The sequence below is a fragment of the Bufo gargarizans genome, chromosome 1 (genome assembly GCF_014858855.1).
Source record: "Bufo gargarizans isolate SCDJY-AF-19 chromosome 1, ASM1485885v1, whole genome shotgun sequence".
NCBI classification, from domain to species: Eukaryota; Metazoa; Chordata; class Amphibia; order Anura; family Bufonidae; genus Bufo; species Bufo gargarizans.
In genome coordinates, this window is record NC_058080.1 from 440,878,552 (window position 1) to 440,900,293 (window position 21,742).

The 21,742-nt window shown below is 49.7% G+C and overlaps 1 protein-coding gene across 3 annotated transcripts in view; it reads left to right on the forward strand.

The window, feature by feature from the left end:
* PSIP1 (PC4 and SFRS1 interacting protein 1) overlaps nt 1-21,742 on the forward strand; it is a 118,429-nt gene that overhangs the window by 66,368 nt on the left and 30,319 nt on the right. For all 3 annotated transcript variants that reach the window (XM_044272208.1, XM_044272217.1, XM_044272198.1), the window contains exon 11: nt 21,323-21,524. In XM_044272208.1, coding sequence (XP_044128143.1) covers nt 21,323-21,524 — 202 coding nt within the window. The remainder of the gene's footprint in view (nt 1-21,322; nt 21,525-21,742) is intronic.

A 21,742-nucleotide genomic window follows, 5' to 3' on the forward strand; every position in this document is an offset into this window, starting at 1 on the left:
TCTTTATAGTGTTTAGATAGACAATGCTTTTCATAGCCTTTTCGTATGTTGGCTATGTGCTCGGCCATCCTGACTTTCATAGGTCGTTTGGTTCTGCCTATGTATTGTCTCCTGCAAGGGCACTGGATCAGGTAGACAACCCCTGTCGTATTACAGGTGAGACAGTCCTTAATTTCCCATATGTGGTTATTTTGTGTTGAGGAGATCATTGTTGTTTTCCTAGATGTGGGATTAACCTTACATGCCATGCATTTCCCACATTTAAAAAAACCCTTTAGATTCATCCAAGTACCCAAAATTGTATTTTCTTTTCTTGATACAATAGTTGTTTTAATCGATGGGGCTATTTTCAAGCCTAGATTGGGTGCCTTGGTGAATACTAATGCTGGCATGGTTGGTAAAAGATGGCCTATCCTTTTATCACCTAAGATATGGTGCCAGTGGGTTTTGATGATTTTTTGTAACCGTTTATAACTACTATTGAACGGAAGGACAATTTTACTATTCATTGCCTCACTGTCTTGTATTTTCTCCGCCGTTGGTTCCTTGTCAGTGAAAAAGGTACTCCTATCTAATTTCCTGGTTTTTTCCAATGCTAGGTTGACCACTTTTTCAGGGTATTGTAGACTAAAAAGAAACTGCACATATGATATAGACTTTGAAGAAGAAGCGGCCAAAATGAGGGATCAGTTTATAGAAAGACAATACCCTGAAAAAGTGGTCAACCTAGCATTGGAAAAAACCAGGAAATTAGATAGGAGTACCTTTTTCACTGACAAGGAACCAACGGCGGAGAAAATACAAGACAGTGAGGCAATGAATAGTAAAATTGTCCTTCCGTTCAATAGTAGTTATAAACGGTTACAAAAAATCATCAAAACCCACTGGCACCATATCTTAGGTGATAAAAGACTAGGCCATCTTTTACCAACCATGCCAGCATTAGTATTCACCAAGGCACCCAATCTAGGCTTGAAAATAGCCCCATCGATTAAAACAACTATTGTATCAAGAAAAGAAAATAAAATTTTGGGTACTTGGATGAATCTAAAGGGTTTTTTTAAATGTGGGAAATGCATGGCATGTAAGGTTAATCCCACATCTAGGAAAACAACAATGATCTCCTCAACACAAAATAACCACATATGGGAAATTAAGGACTGTCTCACCTGTAATACGACAGGGGTTGTCTACCTGATCCAGTGCCCTTGCAGGAGACAATACATAGGCAGAACCAAACGACCTATGAAAGTCAGGATGGCCGAGCACATAGCCAACATACGAAAAGGCTATGAAAAGCATTGTCTATCTAAACACTATAAAGACATACATAACAAAGATCCCACGGGCCTGATTTTTATGGCACTGGAAAAGGTAGACAGACACTGGCGGGGTGGTAATTACATCAAACAGATGTCCAGGATTGAATCCAGACACATATACCAGTTTGGATCATTGTTGCCAGTGGGTTTGAATGCTGAATTGGAGATTTTTGGGTTTATATAGGCCGGGTGCCCCCGTTCCGACTCCCGCGACTCAGTCAGGCCGATTACCGACACTGAGTCGTGGACTCGGACGTGGGCCCCCGGCCATAAACGCCAATACCCAATTGAAGTTTGGACCTCACATCTTCATGTCTCCAATATAACCTGATTGTGCATTTTTGGTTTAACTCTCAACCCTTTTATTTATATATTTACAATTTTAAGTGTTTTTTACAAGTATTGTCTGTGCATGTTTATTGTACATTTTATATTTTTTATTTTCAATTTTTAGTCCAACTATTAAAGATATTTATATTTATTAGGGTATTATTTTGATAGTTAGAAATATTCATGTTATTATTAGTGTTATATGGTAGATGTCACATTATATCCTATGTATGTAATATATACCCCTTAATTAGGATCAACTGTCCTATAGACTGTATAGTTAGTGTTAGATTCAGGTCAATATAACCTGTCATTGTTTTATATATAATAATATCAACACTCTAGGTCTATATGTTGGAAATTTGTGAAAAATTGATCATAATTTGCATAGATAATGTATAATAATAGATTGGATGTATACTAGCTATATAGAATGAAACAACAAACTCACACTATGAAAAAACACATGTGTTTGGTAAAAACCGCATTGAAAACGCATCATGGAAACGCATGCGATTTTTCATGTCCTGAATGAATCCAGTGATCCAGATTTTGGTGCTTATCTAGGATATAAAAGGCGGGGGCATACAGGTGTTGCTGTACCACTGACGAAGGGATAAGGATTCCCGAAACGCGTCTGGGCCGCACACCTGTAGCAAGAAGCACCTCCGCACTTATGCATGGCCATGCAAATTCTATTCTGAACGGAAAAGACCGGGACAACTAATAAGCACAGTGGAGAACTTGCAAACTGCCGTTTAGTATTGTCTGGACACAGTTCACATTTGAAATCCCGCGAGATTTGGGATTAACAGGTCACAGGAGCTACAAGCGAGACGCCGGGAGCGTCTCACGCCGCTCACCTCCCCACACGCCCAGAGTGAGATCCACGAGACGCATTGAGGGGAAGGTAGGACTATTGCGGTGTGATGTTTATGTGACAAACGAATTGTTTGAACAAGTGTGACAACACTATTGAATCTGCATTTAAGGACATATACAGACATACAAACAGAGCCGCTCAGTATATTCGTTAGATGAATGCGCAAGAGCGCACAACTCGATTTTCATGTATAGTGTGCTTACTGGACTTTGATACAAAATAAAAGAACCAGGAATTTGCTATTTAATAATTCAGAGTATACAATTCTATTATTGTATACAGTGTGCTGACTGGATTTTGATACAAACTAACAGCACCAGGAAGTTGTCATTTAACCATTTGATTGCGCACCTTCTAACTTCAGCACAGCAGTCCAATATTGGATATTAAGGGACTGTTTTTCCTATTACCTCTTTTGTGGAGCTGAATATTTTTAGTGTATATTTTAATTTTTATTGTAGTTTTTTATCATACGCGTTGTAATATTGTGATTTAATTAAATTTTACATTCAAGTACTATCAGTGGTCCAAGTGTTGAGTGCTCGCCCTAAACCTTGAATTTTTCAAGTTATTAACTTTCTCTGCATTATAAATGCCATTTGCTGAAGTGAGACAACCCCTTTAACGACTTCCAGACCAGGCCACTTGCCCCCTTCCTGACCAAGCCTAATTTTGAAAATCTGATGCGTCACTTTGTGGTAATAACTTTGGAATGTTTTTACGTATCCAAGCCATTCATTCATTCATCAAAAGTTACAAAAATCTGTCCTAATAGATACCACCCATAAATTATTCCTCTCATACTATTCAAAACAAGTTTTAGAAGTGTTGTTAACCCTTTTAAGTATTCCACAGGAATTAACCTCTTGGGGACATATGACGTACCGGTACAGCATGATGTCCTGGTACTTAAGGACACATGATGTCCCTGATTGGCTGGCAGGGAGGCTAGGCAGGCAGAGCGGCAAACTTAAATTGCCGGAGCTCCACTCCCCACTCATACTGGTCCGTGGAGCGGTGAGAGAGAGGAGCTCCGGCTGTGCTGCCCTGGAAAAGTGAGTTTTTTGTGCCATCGGACACTGTAGTCTGCAGGGATAGTGAGCGTCCGGCCACTGTTGGCGCATCGCCCATCCCAAATCGCATTTGTAATCTTCTTTTTCTTCTTTCATCCAAGATGGAATTTCTATTTTTGGTAATCTTACCTCACAAAAATGTAATATAGAGCAACTAAAAATCGTATGTACCCTTAAAATAGTCCCAACAAAACCGCCACCTTATCCCGTAGTTTTCAAAATGGGGTCACCTTTAGGGAGTTTCTACTGTAGGGGTGCATCAGGGGGGCTTCAAATGGGACATGGTGTAAATAAACCAGTCCATCAAAATCTGCCTTCCAAAAACCACACGGCGCTCCTTTCCCTCTACGCCCTGCCGTGTGGCCGTACAGTAGTGTACGACCACATATGGGGTGTTTCTGTAAACCGCAGAGTCAGGGCAATAAATAGAGTTTTGTTTGGCTGTTAACCCTTGCTTTGGATTAAAATGGGAAATTTGGCAAAAAATAGAAATTCTGAATGGTCCTCTCCATTTGCCAATAATATTGAACACCTAAAGGGTTAATGATGTTTGTAAAATCGGTTTTGAATACCTTAAGGGGTGTAGTTTCTAGAATGGGGTCATTTTTGGGTGGTTTTTATCATGTAAGCCTCACAAAGTAACTTCAGACCTGAACTGGTCCCTAAAAATTGTGTTTTTTTTAAATTTGTGAAAAGTTTCAAGATTTTGCTTCTAAACTTCTAAGCCTTGTAATGCCCCCAAAAACTAAAATGGCCTTCCCAAAATGATCCAAACATGAAGTAGACATATGGGGAATGTAAAGTAATAGCTATTTTTGGAGGTATTACTATGTATTATAGAAGTAGGGAAATTGACACTTGGAAATGTGCATTTTTTTTAATAGTTATCACCACATAAAGTGACACTGGTCAGATTTGCAAAAAATGGCCTGGTGCTTAAAGTTAAATATGGCTGTGTCCTCTTTTCCTCTTTTTTTTTTTTTCCTTTACCACATAGTGTTAACAACAAAACAAACCTCAATATTTGTTACCCTGATTTAGCAGTTTATATAAATACCCCATATGTGGTCTTTAACTGTTGTATGGGCACACAGCAGAGCTCTGAAAGCAAGGCGTGCCATATGGTTTTAAAATGGTGCCATGTTACATTTGAAGAGACGCTGAGGTACCCCCACAGATAAAACTGCCCCACAATTTGTTACCCGTTTTCCATCAAGTACAGTAGTACCACAATTGTGGTTGTAAACTGCTGTTTGGGGATACGCCAGGGCTCAAGGGAAGGAGCAGCATATGGAATTTGCAGTGAATTTGATGAATGGATTTTAAGAGCCATAACTTTTTATTTATTTATTATTTTGCTGACTTTGCTGTGTTGAGGGCTTCTTTTTGCAGGACAAGCTGTAGTTATTGGCACTATTTTAGGGTAACATTTGGCTTTTATTTTTATTTTATTTTTTTGCTGTTCCCATAATGGGGTAGATCACGGGATATTGTTATGGATCTGGTCATTTTTATTTATTTTTTACATTTAACACATGGCATTTTTGGAAAAAAAAAAATCATGTTTGTGTTGCCAATTTTATAGAGCTGTATTTTAAACATTTTCTCACTATATGGTCTTTTATTGCTACCATTTGGGGGTAAATATGACTTTTTGATTGTTTTTTTAGTGGCGAGGCGAGTAAAAATTGCTGCTTTGGCGTATAAATTTTATATTGTATAATATCATTTTTACACTATTGTTTTAGCCTCCTGTACTGGGCAAAATACAGCAGTGCAGCCTCAGTGCAGGGCTGTTCATGGTCTATGGAAGACCCAACAGCTCCTGCACTCCCTTGGCCCCAGCGGTCACATTGCTTTCTTGCTGTATACACAATGCTCATTCAGCCCTGTGTATACAGCGATCTAGAAGTCAGGGACACACAGGAATGGTCCCTGCCTTCTATAGAGGGTGCACTGCTCTCACCAACAGCGGGCCCCCGGCACAGCAGCTGGCATCTCTGAAAGGATGTTCCAGAACGTTCCTTTCAGAGATGAACCCAAATGCACAGGACATCTAATCTATGGCTGGCAGATCTTTCTGTGGGTTTAGAGATTTTTCATTTGTCTAAAGGCTCTTGCACATGGCCAGATCAGCAAAACACTGATACTAGCTGAGTGCTGCCAGGGATATAAAGCAAATGCTTTATAGAAAAGAAAGTATCAAAGGAAAAATTTCAAAGGGAATTTATCCTAGAGGTGGAATTATAAAACACCTCAAAAAGAATTTGTCTTTAATTTATTTTATATTGTGCAGTCAGTAAAACATGGTACAATCATCTATGCAAAAACATAAATGATTTATTATACAATAACTTAGAATACAATCAAAGCTTAATCAATATAAAATTTAATAATATGCAATAACGCGCAGTAATATGTAATGCCCTAAATTCGCCAATAGATAGCTCGAACACAAATACCAGCGTTCCTTATTACCTCTCAAACATAATGTAATACAACCGTCTCGGCCACAATTATGAGATATATATACTCAGTTGACACAGTAAACTCAATAGGGATTATGGTAGATACGAGCCCTTGCTCTGCTCAAACTATAACCAATCTCTGATATCAGGGAGTATTGCGACAGAACTTATAAATTATCAGGCCTGATATTGACTATGGAATGTGAATATTCCAATCGGAGAGTTTCTCCAATACCAATATTAGATCTTTTATTCAGTAATATGCATCTTTACTGAATAGTGATAATATTGATGTAGCACTATTAACATTATACATCCGCACTAAAGCGGGGCGTTACTAAATATCAGGCCAATTAATTTAATCAATAATACTACACATAATAAAGTTTATTAGTTACCCGAGAATGCAGATGATATGCAGAGTCTAAGGCAAGTCAGCTCTAAAGTCTGTTTTGACCATTGGGAATTTTCTCCTGGGGTGTCGCCCCTTTTTATTTATTTTTCTCTTTTCCTTTTTTTCCCCCCTCTTTCTCCCTCCATCTCTTGTGTGTGGTTTATTATCCAAAAACTTTTCATTTAGACTTGCCTTCCTAGCTTGGAGTTTTCCAATCATTGTCGGTTAGGCGTGTACATATGGTAACGACTGTGATGTCACTGTATTACCCAGAATGCATTTCTGCTGTTGGTGTAATGTTGCTTATTTATACTTAGGTGGCACCATTGCATAAGCTACTAGCATCATTACCCGTAAGGGTTAAATGTCCAGGTCTGACTTCATCTTACATTCCATACACATAACATATGGAATCCTAAATCAAGCTAAAGGGATTAACTTTGACACATATACCAATTAAAGCATAAACATTAGGTGCCAGTTTAGACATCTCTGAAACTATCACATTTATGGTACCGATAAGAATATAATAGGCCTTGTACTCTCACAGACATGTGTGTCTCCCCTGTCACTTCAACGTGTGATTTAGTTAAAATAACACAGCTTTCTCGCCCATTTTCCTTGGGGGACACAGACCTTGGGTATAGCTCAGCTCCCTAGGAGGCGTGACACTAAGTAAAACTGTTAAGCCCCTCCTCCAGCTATACCCTCAGCCTGGAGATAGAGGCTACCAGTTTTAGCTTAGTGTCCAAGGAGGCAAGACACTCCCTGCTACTGCAGGGCTGTTTTCTCCTTGTTATTTTTACTTTTTCTTCTAATTTTGTTATTTTATTTTTTCCTAGGGATACCAGAGACGCATTAGACCTCTCTGCTCTCCCGGGGTTGAGCTGCGCCAGTGCCAACTTATCTGCACTGCTGCCTCCCCCACAGAAGCAATAGGAGGATCTGGGCAGCAATGGCTCCCCTACATCCCGCCAGCTAGGGGGTCGCCCGCACGCCAAGCCCCTCTTCCAGCTTCCTGCCACTGCGGTGCCAGTGGCTGAAGGGGCGACCCTGCTGGAAAGGACTGAGGGTGAAGACGTCGGACGGTGAGATGGCTATTCCAGCCCATACCCCGTCCCTATCTGCAGCATCTACCCCTCTGGGTAAGGGGGGCACCCGTGGTCGCTCATTCTGAGCGCTCATCTGCAGGACAATGCAGCACAGCAGCATCCTCAGCACCCCCACGCCGTTCCCCCCCATGCTGCTATCTTTCTCCCCCCCCCCTCCCCCTCATTCAGGGCTGACTCCATTTTTCTCTTCTCTCTCTCCCCCTTCCCGCCGAGAACGGGGGGCGGGGCTTAGCGGTCCCGGCAGGGGGCGGGGCTTACGCGCGCGTCATTTTGGGGGCGGAGCTACGTTCTCCTTCACAGGAGACATTTCAAGCGCTGGAGGGGGCGGAGCTTGTTCCCCGTGCTTTCTGCTGAGGTTTCCCGCGCTTCCTCACTCCTGACAGGAAGCTGGGACACGGTGGGGGACTCTAACCTCCTGTGTACATCGCTCGGCTTCTGTGGGCGCTCTCTGCTGCTCACTGCTGTTCACTGCTTCTCTGCTGCTGCTGATCTGGGCCATCTCCTGACGTTCTTCTGAGGCACTGGTAGGACAGTTAACCCTCTCCTAACCCTCCTGGTCATAGCTGCTATAACCCTTTGTGGTCTCTATATTAGAGTACAACCACACTTCAGCATGTCAGATCCCACAGGTGCCCCCAAACCCTGGTACCATGCCTGTACCGCCTGTAAGGAACTTTTTCCGCGTGGGCAATCTGAGCCGCATTGCCTTGCATGTCAGGCCCCGGTGCAGGGCCCGCTTCCCGCTGCGCCCCCCGGTGCCTCTGAACCCCCTGACTGGGCTAGGTCTCTGTCTCAGGCGGTGGAAAGCCTTACACACGTAGTGGGCCGTCTCGTGGATAGACCGCCTCTCCCGCAGGCTGCCACAATCCCTGTCGCACCCGCTGGGACTACCGTTTCTGCCGCCCCCACTGGTTCCCTGCCTCCCAGCGAATCTTCCAGGGCCCGGCATACTCAGAAACGTTCAAGGGTTGAGCGCACATCTTCTCCAGATGCTTCGCTCTCTCCGCCATGCGTGCGAGCTCAGTCAAGTCTATCCTCTCAAAGGGATACGCTTTCTGAGGGAGAACTGGCGGATTCGGACGTGGACATGGACTCAGAGCTTCCGTCCAAATTGGCGTCCGCGGTGGGGCATCTTGTCACTAGCATCCGTGATACCTTTCGGCTACACGATGACCCCCCCAGCTCTGAACAGGCCGGCGTGTCCTTTCTCCGCCCCAAACAGGCCTCCAAGGTTTTTCCCATACACGCTGATTTTTCTTCTGTGGTATCCAAGGCTTGGACTCGGCCTAACGTCCGCTTTATTACACCCAAAAAGCTGGAAATTTGTTATCCCTTTCCAGCGGATTCTGTGACCACGTGGACATCCCCGCCTAAGGTTGATCCTCCCGTGGCTCGCCTGTCCAAAAGCACTACTATTCCTGTACAGGACGGATCTTCCCTCCAGTCTGTTGAGGACCGTCGTACGGAATCCCTCTCCAAGGCCATATTTACTGCCTCTGGTTCGGCCCTTAGACCGGTCTTTGCCTCCGCCTGGGTTGGCAAAGCGGTCTCTGAATGGGGTTTGCAACTGGAACGGGAGTTAGGGTCGGACGTCCCTGTTCAGGACCTCCGTTCCTTAGCCCAACTAATTGTTCAGGCCGGAAAATTCGTCTGTGAGGCCTCCCTTGATGCGGGTGCCCTCATTGCCCGTTCCTCTGCCCTGGCAGTTTCTGTCAGGAGGGAACTCTGGCTGAAGGTTTGGGCGGCGGACGCCGCTTCCAAACGCTCTTTGGCCGGCCTACCATTCACGGGTTCCCGCCTGTTCGGAACCCGTCTGGACGAACTTATATCAGAGGCCACGGGTGGGAAGAGTACTCACCTCCCCCAGTCCAGGCCAATGGGCGCCCCCCGTGGTCGCGCTGGTTCGTCCCGTTTTCGGTCCTTTCGCAAGCCCACCGGGTCTAGACCCGCGGCCAGTTCTTCTTCCTCTGGCCCAGCCCAGGATAGACGCAAGAAGCCGTTTTTTCGGACGCAACCTACCTGGCGCAAGTCCCAGCCTGCACGGGCTCCCACAGGCCAGCAGCCCTCTGCCTGAAGGTGCGCCCCCACCCACCCGGGTGGGGGGCCGCCTTCTCCTATTCAGGAACGTATGGCGGGCCCACATCTCAGACGCATGGGCGCTCGAGATTGTATCTTGCGGATACAAAATCGAATTTGCGTCCATTCCGCCAGACCGTTTCTTCCGACCCAGTCCTCCGCGAGATCCCGTACGAGTGGCCGCCTTCTTCGCGGCCATTCACTCTCTAATGGACAAGGGTGTCGTCGCCCCCGTGCCTCCGACGGAAAGGTTCAGGGGGTTCTACTCGAACCTCTTTGTGGTTCCCAAGAAGGAAGGCTCAGTGCGTCCGATCTTGGACCTAAAACGCCTGAACCGTTTTCTCCGACTGCAGAGATTCCGGATGGAGTCTCTCAGGTCCGCAGTGGCCTCCCTGGAAAGAGGGGATTTCATGGCCTCAATCGACATTCAGGATGCATACCTCCACGTTCCGGTTGCTCCATGTCATCACCGCTTCCTGCGCTTCGCGGTGGGGGACGATCACTTCCAATTCGTCGCCCTTCCCTTTGGTCTGGCGACGGCTCCTCGAGTGTTCACCAAGGTCCTGGCCCCTGTCTTGGCCCTTCTACGTTCAAGAAGTGTTTTTCTTCTCCCATACTTGGACGACATCCTGGTCAAGGCACCCTCCTTCTCTCAGACATCCCGCAGTGTGGAACTCACTCTGGAGACCCTGACGCGGTTCGGTTGGATTATCAACCACCCCAAATCTTCCCTTACCCCCTCCAGACGGCTGATCTTCCTGGGGATGCTCCTGGATACAGAGTTGGCGGAGGTCCGCCTTCCGTCGGACAAGCGTCTGGCCCTTCGCGGGTCGGTTCGCAGTCTCCTCCGTCATCACCGCCCTTCCCTCAGATCCAGCATGCGGTTGTTGGGAAAGATGGTTGCCTGTTTCGAAGCGGTGCCGTTCGCACAATTCCGATCCCGCACCTTTCAGAGGGCAATTCTGTCGGCCTGGGACAAATCACCGAGGAGTCTGGACAGGACCTTTCTTCTGCCTCCCCTGGCTCGGGCTTCCCTCGGCTGGTGGTTGCATATCCCTCTAAGGGGGAAGTCCTTCCTTCCACTGAACTGGCTGGTGATTACCACAGATGGCAGCTTACGGGGGTGGGGGGGGGGGGGGTTTTCCCTCCCCGGTCCGTCCAGGGCGTTTGGTCTCTATCGGAGTCCAGACTTCCAATCAATATTCTGGAACTGAGGGCGATTCTTCTGTCCCTCAGACACTGGACCCATCTGCTGAGGGGCCACCCTGTTCGGATCCAATCGGACAATGCCACGGCTGTGGCATACATAAACCATCAGGGAGGCGCTGCAGCGCTGCAGCGATGCAAGAGGTGACCCTCATTCTCCTCTGGGCGGAGACGCACGTGCCGGCCTTATCTGCGATTTACATCCCGGGGGTGGACAACTGGGCGGCGGATTTCCTCAGCCGGTCCACCATCGACCCGGGAGAATGGTCCCTGCACCCAGAGGTGTTCGAAGCCCTTTGTCTTCGCTGGGGTCGCCCCGACGTGGACCTCATGGCCTCAAATTCAACCACAAGGTCCCCCTATACCTGGCCAGGGCACGGGACCCGAAGGCATACGGCGCCGACGCGCTCGTCCTTCCGTGGCGCGAATTCTCCCTTCTGTACGTCTTTCCTCCTTTTCCCCTCCTGCCACGGGTTCTTCGGAGGATCGCGGCAGAGGGCGTCCCCGCGATTCTAATCGCCCCGGATTGGCCCCGCCGGTCTTGGTACGCCGACCTAATGTTGCTGTTGGCAGACGCACCGTGGCCACTGCCCTCCAGGGAAGACCTTCTCTCTCAGGGACCGATCTTCCACGAGCATTTAGGCTCGCTACGTTTGACGGCGTGGCTATTGAGACCGCCGTCTTAACGCGACGGGGTTTCTCCGCGGACGTAGTCCGCACCATGATCCGGGCTCGTAAGCCCGTATCCTCTAGGATCTACTATCGAGTTTGGAGGTCCTATCTGGGGTTCTGTGAGTCCCGGAGCATCCCACCTCTCCGGTTTTCTCTTCCCACAATCCTGTCCTTCCTCCAGTCGGGTCTGGAACTGGGGCTGTGCCTCAGTTCTCTGAAGGGTCAGATTTCGGCGCTGTCTATTCTTCTCCAGCGTCCCCTGGCCCCTCTAGGGCCAATTAAGACCTTTTTACAAGGGGTGGCTCACTCTGTTCCGCCGTACCGCCCTCCAGTTCCTTCCTGGGACCTGAATGTGGTGCTCTCGTCGCTCCAATCAGCCCCCTTCGAGCCTTTACGGGAGGTCTCCCTTCGCCTTCTGTCCTGCAAGGTCATCTTTCTTGTGGCCGTCACGTCTCTCCGACGGGTGTCGGAGTTAGCGGCTCTTTCTTGCTCCGAACCTTTCCTGATCTTCCACCAGGATAAGGTTGTGCTTCGGCCTGTCCCGACTTTCCTGCCAAAGGTGGTCTCCGCCTTTCACATCAATGAGGACATCGTCCTTCCGTCGCTCTGTCCCTCTCCTTCCCACCCCAGAGAACGGGAACTGCACCGTCTGGATGTGGTCAGGGCGTTGAGGATTTACTTGGAGGTCACCGGGTCCTTTCGGCGCACGGACTCCCTGTTTGTGGTTCCGGAGGGTTCGCGCAAAGGGTTGGCGGTCTCCAAGGTGGCTATTGCCCGTTTCATTAAACTGGCGGTGTCTGAGGCTTATCGAGCCAAGGGCAGACCTCCGCCTTTCGGCGTCACTGCTCATTCCACCAGAGCAGTCGGAGCTTCCTGGGCGCAGAGGCATCGGGCCTCGGCTGAACAGTTGTGCAAAGCAGCCACTTGGTCCTCTCTGCACACTTTCACTAAGTTCTATAGGGTGCATACGCATGCATCAGCGGATGCTGCTTTGGGCCGCCTGGTTTTGCAGGCAGCGGTTTCCTGATGCTCTGGTGGTGTTCCGCCTTGGGTTTGTGGTCCCTCCCTTCTTGGACTGCTCTTGAACGTCCCAAGGTCTGTGTCCCCCAAGGAAAATGGGCGAGAAAAGGAGATTTTTGTATAACTTACCAGTTAAATCTCTTTCTCGCTCTTCCTTGGGGGACACAGCACCCACCCTTCTGTGTTTGGTTACAGGGTTATGGTCTGGCGCCCCGTTGGGTTGCTGGCTGGTTGTTTCCGTTATTGGTTGTTATCCTTTCACTACTTGGACACGCAACTGGTAGCCTCTATCTCCAGGCTGAGGGTATAGCTGGAGGAGGGGCTTAACAGTTTTACTTAGTGTCACGCCTCCTAGGGAGCTGAGCTATACCCAAGGTCTGTGTCCCCCAAGGAAGAGCGAGAAAGAGATTTAACTGGTAAGTTATACAAAAATCTCCTTTTCTGTGAACAGAGACTCATTAACAAAGTCTATACTTAAAATTCTTCTCATCATATTTTAGGAGTACATGCGGTCCTTGTGAGAAATATATAAGATAATAGATGCGTTGATGTCCTTCATAATATTTGACAATATAAAGCAATACATATGTCCTATTGTTTAACTTGTACAAAAAAAAAAAACTAAGGTTAATTATATCTGTATACAGACGCCACAGATTTTCTGCTTCACCAATAGACATCAACTGTAGGGGTAATTACCGTATTTTTCGCCCCACAAGACGCACCTTTTTAAGGAGGAAAATAAGAAAATAAATTTTCTCGCCCAATTCCTTGGGGGACACAGGAACTCTTGGGTATAGCTTATCTCCATAGGAGGCGTGACACTAAGTAAAAGACTGTTAAGCCCCTCCTCCAGCAGCTATACCCTCAGCCTGGAGAGAGAGACTTCCAGTTTTTTGCTTAGTGTCAAGGAGGCAAGACACTCTCTGCACTGCAGAGTTGTCTTGTGAAGACTTAGAGTTTTTAATTTTTTTATTTTTACTTTTTTTCACTTGGATTTTTCCACAGGGACAACAGAGTCGCAGTAGACTTCTCTGTTTTCCCGGGGTTGAGCTGCACCAGGGCCGGTTATCCGCCCTGCTGCCTCCCCCACAGAAGAAAAGGAGGACCAGGGCAGCTCATGCTCCCCTGTATCCCGCCAGCACTGGGTCGCCCACCTGCAAGCCCCTCTCCAGCTACTGTCACTCTGTGCCAGTGGCTGAAGGGGCGTCCCAGCTGGATGGACTAGAGGGTGAAGACGTCGCAGGTGAGGTGGCTAGTGCAGCCGTTCCGCTCCCCTCCCCCTCCCCCCCTCCCTCTCTCCCCTCTCCGGAGGGTTCGGTGCTCCTCTCTGACTCCCCTTTACTGATGGCCTTGTTGCAGGCGCGATTCGGCGGCCGGGCGCCCTGCTTTGTCTGGAGCGGCGCGGCGGCAATGATTCATGGGGGAGACTTGTTTGAGGGCGGCCGGGTATGCGACCGCTGTGCCGTTGCATGGCAGGACGCCGACTCCCGGCCCTCCTCCTTGGGCTCCTACCTTGCTTCCGCTCGGCGGGGGCCATTCGGGGGTCCTGTGATGGTGGAGCGCGGGTTTTGAATCGCGCGCGCGCGCGATAATTTTTTCGGCGGGGGGCGGAGTTTCGGACCGGCCAGCGCTGGCTTGATCTTCATTCAGAGGCCGCACGACTTTCTTCCCGCGCCTCTTTAGTCCCGCCCACTCTCGTGCCGGCGTGCTTCTGGGAGCTCACTGCAGGACGGACCGTTGCTCTGATTGCACACCGCCGCTCTTCTGCTGCTGCAGCTTCCTTCTGTGACCTGGTAGGACTGTTGACCCTTCCTCACTGTAGCCCCCTGGCCTGGACTCGGGTTTTTTTCTTTGCTTCTACCAACATGTCTGACCCCTTAGTGCCAGTGGGACCTTGGTACCATACCTGCACCGCATGTAAGGCGCCCTTTCCTCAAGGGCAGTCTGATCCGCATTGCTCGCTTTGCAAAGACCCATCGCAGGGTCCGCCATCTGTTGTGTCACCCCCTGGCCTCTTGGATCCCCCTGACTGGGCTAGATCCCTCTCCCAGGCTGTGGTTAGTCTCACTAGCGTTGTGGGCCGACTTGCAGATGCGTTGCCCTTGTCGCAGCCGGATGATTCCCCTGCTGGGCCCTCCGGGTCCGCTGTCCTGGCCGACCCGTCTGAGTCTCTCTCTGCAGGCGATTCCTCTAGAGCCCGCCAATCCCAGAAGCGGCCTAGGGTGGATCACCGGTCATCCTCGGATGCCTCGGTATCCCCCCCAAGGGTGCGTTCTCAGTCGGGCCCTTCCTCCTTGCAGGATTTGCCCTCTGAGGGGGAGCTGGTTGATTCCGATTGGGATATGGATTCGGCGCTGCCTTCAAAGCTGGCTTCTGCTGTGGGCCACCTTATAAACAGTATCCGTGATACCTTTAAAATTCGCGATGATCCTCCTGATCCTGAGAAAACCAGTGTTTCCTTCTTTCGCCAGAAACAGGCTTCGGCGGTTTTTCCCCTCCATGCTGACTTTTCGTCAGTGGTTTCTAAGGCCTGGGCCCGTCCTGATGCACGGTTTACCCCGCCAAAAAAGTTGGATGTTTGTTATCCGTTTCCGGCGGATTGCATCACAAACTGGGCGTCTCCTCCCAAGGTCGACCCCCCTGTGGCCCGTTTGTCCAAGAGCACGGCTATTCCCGTCGCAGATGGTTCTTCATTACAATCCACTGAAGACCGCCGTGTAGAGACCCTTACAAAGGGTATCTTTTCGGCCTCCGGATCCGCACTTCGGCCAGTCTTTGCTTCCGCTTGGGCGGGTAAAGCGGTTTCAGAATGGGCATCTCAGCTGGATCTGGAGCTTGAATCTGACGTCCCTATTCAAGACCTCCGTGCCCTGACTCAACTTATAGTTCAGGCTGGAAAATTTGTATGCGAAGCATCCCTGGATGCAGGAGCTCTTATTGCCCGTTCATCTGCTCTGGCCGTGTCGGCTAGGAGAGAGCTTTGGTTAAAGGTTTGGTCGGCGGACGCCGCGTCTAAGCGGTCTCTTACTAGCCTTCCTTTCTCTGGTGCTCGTTTGTTCGGAACCCGTTTGGATGAAATCATTTCGGAAGCCACGGGGGGGAAGAGTACTCATCTTCCCCAATCCAAAGCTAGGAGCTCCACTCGTGGTCGTCCCTCGTTCCCCCGTTTCAGGTCTTCTCGTAGGGCTTCCGCTCCTCGCTCCGCTTCTGGTCCGTCCACTAATCCTGTCCAGGACAGGCGTAAGAAACCCTTTTTTCGGACCCAGCCCTCCTGGCGCAAATCTCAACCTGCTCGCGCTCCCGCGACCAAGCAGCCCCCCGCCTGAAGGTGCGCCCCCACCCACCCGGGTGGGGGGACGTCTCCTCCTGTTCAGGGACTTCTGGCAGGCGCACGTCTCCGACGCCTGGGCTCTCGAGGTTGTGTCTTCCGGATACAAACTCGAGCTTGCGTCCCTTCCCCCAGTTCGGTTCTTTCGCTCTCGGGTTCCCCGGGATTCCCGAGGGGCGGCCGATTTCTTTGCTGCCGTTCAGATTCTTCTAGACAAAGGGGTCATCATCCCGGTTCCCATGGGAGACAGGTTCAAGGGGTTCTATTCGAACCTTTTTGTGGTCCCCAAGAAGGAGGGTTCGGTGCGACCCATTCTGGATCTGAAACGACTGAACCGCTTCCTTCGTCTTCAGCGGTTCCGGATGGAGTCGCTCAGGTCGGTGGTGGCCTCTCTGGAACAGGGGGAGTTCCTGGCCTCCATCGACATCCAGGACGCCTACCTTCACATTCCAATCGCACGGTGTCATCAGTGCTTTCTGCGTTTTGCAGTGGGGTCCGAACACTACCAGTTCGTTGCCCTTCCCTTCGGGCTGGCGACGGCCCCTCGTGTTTTCACGAAGATCCTGGCCCCGGTCCTCGCCTTACTTCGTTCCAGGGGAGTTTTTCTGCTTCCATATCTGGACGATCTCCTGATCAAGGCGCCTTCTCTGTCACTGACTTCAGCCAGCGTGGATCTCTCGCTGCAGACCTTGCGCCAGTTTGGTTGGGTTATCAACCTACCCAAATCCTCTCTGGTTCCCTCCCGGCAATTGGTCTTTCTGGGGATGCTGCTGGATACCGATTCAGCGGTGGTTCGTCTTCCGTTGGAGAAGCGCCTGCTCCTCCATCGGTCGGTTCGGAGCCTTCTGTCCCACCGCCGTCCTTCTTTCCGGTTCAGCATGCGGGTCCTGGGTCAGATGGTGTCCTGCTTCGAGGCGATTCCTTACGCGCAGTACCACTCCCGCACCTTTCAGACGGCCATTCTGTCCGCTTGGGACAAGTCCCAGGAGAGTCTGGATCGGCATTTTCCCCTTTCCCCCCAGGTTCGTTCCTCTCTCCTCTGGTGGCTGCGGACCCCTCTTCAGGGGAAGTCCTTCCTGCCAATGACTTGGCTGGTGATTACCACCGATGCCAGTCTGCGGGGGTGGGGGGGAGTGTTTCCTCCCCGGTCCGTCCAGGGCACTTGGTCTCCGTCGGAGTCCAGACTGCCGATCAATGTTCTGGAGCTGAGAGCCATTCTTTTCTCGCTCCGACACTGGACTTCGTTGCTGCAGGGTCGCCCTGTTCGAGTCCAGTCGGACAATGCCACGGCTGTGGCGTACATAAATCACCAGGGGGGCACTCGCAGCGCGGCGGCGATGAGGGAAGTGTCTCTGATCCTTCGCTGGGCGGAGGTTCATGTTCCGGCCCTTTCGGCCGTATACATTCCGGGGGTGGACAATTGGGCGGCGGATTTCCTCAGTCGGACGACGATCGACCCGGGGGAGTGGTCTCTGCACCCCGACGTCTTCGAGTCTCTTTGTCTCCGTTGGGGTCGTCCGGACGTGGATCTCATGGCCTCCAGATTCAACTACAAACTTCCCATCTACGTGGCCAGGGCCAAAGATCCGGACGCTTACGGCGCGGACGCGCTCGTCCTCCCCTGGACGGAGTTTTCGCTCCTCTACGTGTTTCCGCCCCTGCCTCTTCTTCCGCGGGTCCTTCGGAAGATTGCGGCGGAGGGCACGCCAGCTATCCTGATCGCCCCGGACTGGCCGCGTCGTCCGTGGTACGCCGACCTTATGTTGCTTCTGGCAGACGCTCCCTTGCCTCTGCCTCTCAGAGAGGACCTCCTCTCTCAGGGGCCGATCTTCCACCAGCATTTAGGGTCGCTACGTTTGACGGCGTGGCTATTGAAACCGCGGTCCTGACGCGGCGGGGGTTTTCGGCTGACGTGGTCCGTACCATGATTCGTGCACGAAAACCGGCCTCGGCCAGGATTTATTATCGTACCTGGCGGGCCTATTTGGTTTTCTGTGAGGCCTTGGGGACTCCCCCTCTGAGGTTTTCCCTTCCTACGGTTTTATCCTTTTTGCAGTCTGGTCTGGCTCTGGGCTTGGGTCTCAGTACCCTGAAGGGTCAGATTTCGGCTCTTTCGGTCCTTTTTCAGCGTCCGCTGGCTCCGCTCGGTCCGGTTAAGACCTTTCTTCAGGGGGTTGCTCACTGTGCTCCCCCCTATCGCCCTCCTGTTCCTGCTTGGGATCTCAACATTGTGTTGGCGGCTCTCCAATCTTCCCCTTTCGAGCCTCTGCGCAAGGTTTCCCCTCGCTTGTTGTCTTGCAAGGTTTTCTTTCTCGTCGCTATCACGTCCCTTCGGCGTGTGTCTGAGTTGGCGGCTCTTTCTTGCGTGGAGCCCTTCTTGGTTTTTCACCAGGACAAGGTGGTTCTCCGTCCTGTTCCGGAATTTCTTCCGAAGGTGGTGTCCGCCTTTCACCTGAATGAGGATATTGTCCTTCCTTCTCTGTGTCCGGCCCCGTCGCATCCCCGGGAGCGGGAGCTTCACCGTCTGGATGTTGTTCGGGCTCTCAGGATCTACCTGGATGTGACCAGACCCTTTCGGCGTACGGATTCTCTGTTTGTGGTTCCGGAGGGTCCGCGCAGGGGACTGGCGGCGTCTAAGGTGGTTGTTGCCCGCTTTCTCAAGATGGCTATCATTGAGGCTTACCGTGCTCGGGGCAGGGATCCGCCCTTTGGTGTTACCGCTCATTCTACCAGAGCGGTCGGGGCTTCCTGGGCTCAGCGTAATCGTGCCTCGGCTGAACAGCTGTGCAAGGCGGCCACCTGGTCTTCTTTGCACACGTTCACCAAGTTTTACAGGGTGAACACTTATGCCTCGGCGGATGCTGCTTTGGGCCGCTTGGTCTTGCAGGCGGCGGTGCCTTGATGTTTACGGTGCCTGGTTCGCGTTTGATTGTGGTCCCTCCCTGTTTGTGGACTGCTTTTGAACGTCCCAAGAGTTCCTGTGTCCCCCAAGGAATTGGGCGAGAAAACGAGATTTTTGTATAACTTACCAGTAAAATCTCTTTCTCGCTCTTCCTTGGGGGACACAGCGCCCGCCCATTGTTTTTTTGTTGGCCTTCGGGTGTTTTTTTCTGGCTTGTTGGTATTGGTTTTGGTTACTCCTTGCCTTTGTCTTGCACTACTTGGGCACATAACTGGAAGTCTCTCTCTCCAGGCTGAGGGTATAGCTGCTGGAGGAGGGGCTTAACAGTCTTTTACTTAGTGTCACGCCTCCTATGGAGATAAGCTATACCCAAGAGTTCCTGTGTCCCCCAAGGAAGAGCGAGAAAGAGATTTTACTGGTAAGTTATACAAAAATCTCGTTTTTTTCTGGTGTGCTTTTAGTGGGTTTTGAACTAATGGTGGTCTGTGCATGACACTGTTATGGGCGGGGATCTGTGGGTGGCACTGCTATATATGTGTCACCCACAGGTCCCCCACCCCATAATAGTGGCATCCACTTCGGCCCCACCGCTCACTTACTGCTTTATTGCCTAAACCTTTAATATTAATATCTTTAATTCAAGTTCCGATCCCCAGCCCCATCTCTACTACTTACTAAATGTCCTGTAGCGAGCAGGGCAGGCGGCCGGCCGTAACTCACTGTCACGTGCCTGCGCCACCTACTTTGCATGACAATGGCCCCTCCCCCCTCCAGCTGATACATCGCAGTCTGCGATGCTGCAGCATCGCAGACTGCGATGTAAAATGGCAGCATTCGCCCCCATAGACCCACTTTTGGGGAGGGGTAGGTGCGTCTTATGGGGGGGGGGGGGGGGAATACGGTAGTACCAGATACGTCTAGAAAATATCCTTATCTCAGTCATAAATCTATAAGGAGACAAGAATGACTCTCCTCAAACTGGTACATCTATTGAGAAGAAACCTTATGAACAGTGTTCTTCCCATGAACCCTGTTTTGGCCGAGTTTAAAATACATACGAAATGATGAATATATCACAATATGGCCTCTCATATATATAATCAAATCCACTATAATTATGATATTTAGACATAAATGTTATATACCTATGAAAAGGCACAACAGTGCATGCCTATTTATTTATTTATTTTTGTTGTTTTTTTTTAATACTCCTGCAGAAACACCCTATCCTTGTCTGAAAAACGGACAATAGGACATGTTCTGTTTTTATTTTATTTAATTTTTTTTGCAGGGTAATGGAATAAACCCGTGTGCTGTCCACATCTTTTGCGGCCCCGTTGAGATGAATGGGTCCTCATCTGATGGGTCCTCACCTGATCTGCAAAAAAAAAAATGCAGATCAGATGTGGACCAAAACTACGACCATGTACATGAGCCCTAAGTCTGGTTTATCCATTCAATAGGACAGGGCTTAGCCTGCTTCATACTCTAAGGGCTCTTTCACACTTGCGTTCTTTTCTTCCGGCATAGAGTTCCGTCGTCGGGGCTCTATGCCGGAAGAATTCTGATCAGTTTTATCCTCATGCATTCTGAATGGAGAGAAATCCGTTCAGGATGCATCCGGATGTCTTTAGTTCAGGACCGGAATGTTTTTTGGCCGGAGAAAATACCGCAGCATGCTGTGCTTTTTGCTCTGGCCAAAAATCCTGAACACTTGCCGCAAGGCCGGATCCGGCATTAATGCCCATTGAAAGGCATTGATCCGGATCCAGCCTTAAGCTAAACGTTGTTTCAGCGCATTGCCGGATCCGGCGTTTAGCTTTTTCTGAATGGTTACCATGGCTGCCGGGACGCTAAAGTCCTGGCAGCCATGGTAAAGTGTAGTGGGGAGCAGTATGCTTACCATCCGTGCGGCTCCCGGGGCGCTTCAGAGTGACCCACGCGCATGGATGACGTAATTGCATGGCACGTCATCCATGCGCATGGGGCGCTCTGATGTCATTCTGGAGCGCCCCGGGAGCCGCACGGACTGTAAGTATACTGCTCCCCCGCTCCACACTACTACTATGGCAACCAGGACTACTTTAATAGCGTCCTGGCTGCCATAGTAACACTGAACGCATTTTGAAGACTGATCCGTCTTCAAATGCTTTCAGTTCACTTGCGTTTTTCCGGATCCGGCGTGTAATTCCGGCAAATGGAGTACACGCCGGATCTGGACAACGCAAGTGTGAAAGAGCCCTAAGGGAGATTCAAGAACAGCCGAACAAGTGTTGGGAATTGTAGTTTCACAGTAGCGTTGGATGTTCCGGACGATGCACTAGAACAGAGTGTTTGTGTTTTTTGGGTTTGTTTTTTTTTTTGGGAAGAAAAAAAAAACACTTCAAAGTCATTTGAATCAAATGTTTAGATGAATAAACACGTCTTAGTTGTTTGCAAGTCGGATAATATTATGCTTTTAATACCCCATCTGGTTTCCCTCCTACGCTCAATCTGGTACTTAGAGCTGCTCTTTCTGTTTCTGTATGAATAGGCCAAGCGAAGAGGATCAGAATAAAAAGAAGGCATTGGATAATAAACATCAAAAGCAGCAGCCTGTAAGAAAAGAGGATGCTACTGAAGAGGAAGAAGAAAAACAAAGACAAGAAGCCAACAAAAAGGAAGCCGAAACGAAGAAGAAAGTTACCAGCAAAGTTGATGCAGATTCTGAAGATGATGATCAGGAAGAAGAAAAGGTGTGGGTTTATAGATGCCAAGGATGTATCTCCTGCATCCCTGCTGCTTGGCATTTTAGTAGCAAAGTATGCATCTCATTAGACCCTACTACTGATGGCTGGGCGTCAGACTGTGTAGCAACTAGATATATGAACAATCTGAGCTTCAAAACAAGACTAAGAGTGCTGTACTGGCCACAATGCATCACATGTTAGAGTCCTTAGAGTGGGTCCTAGTG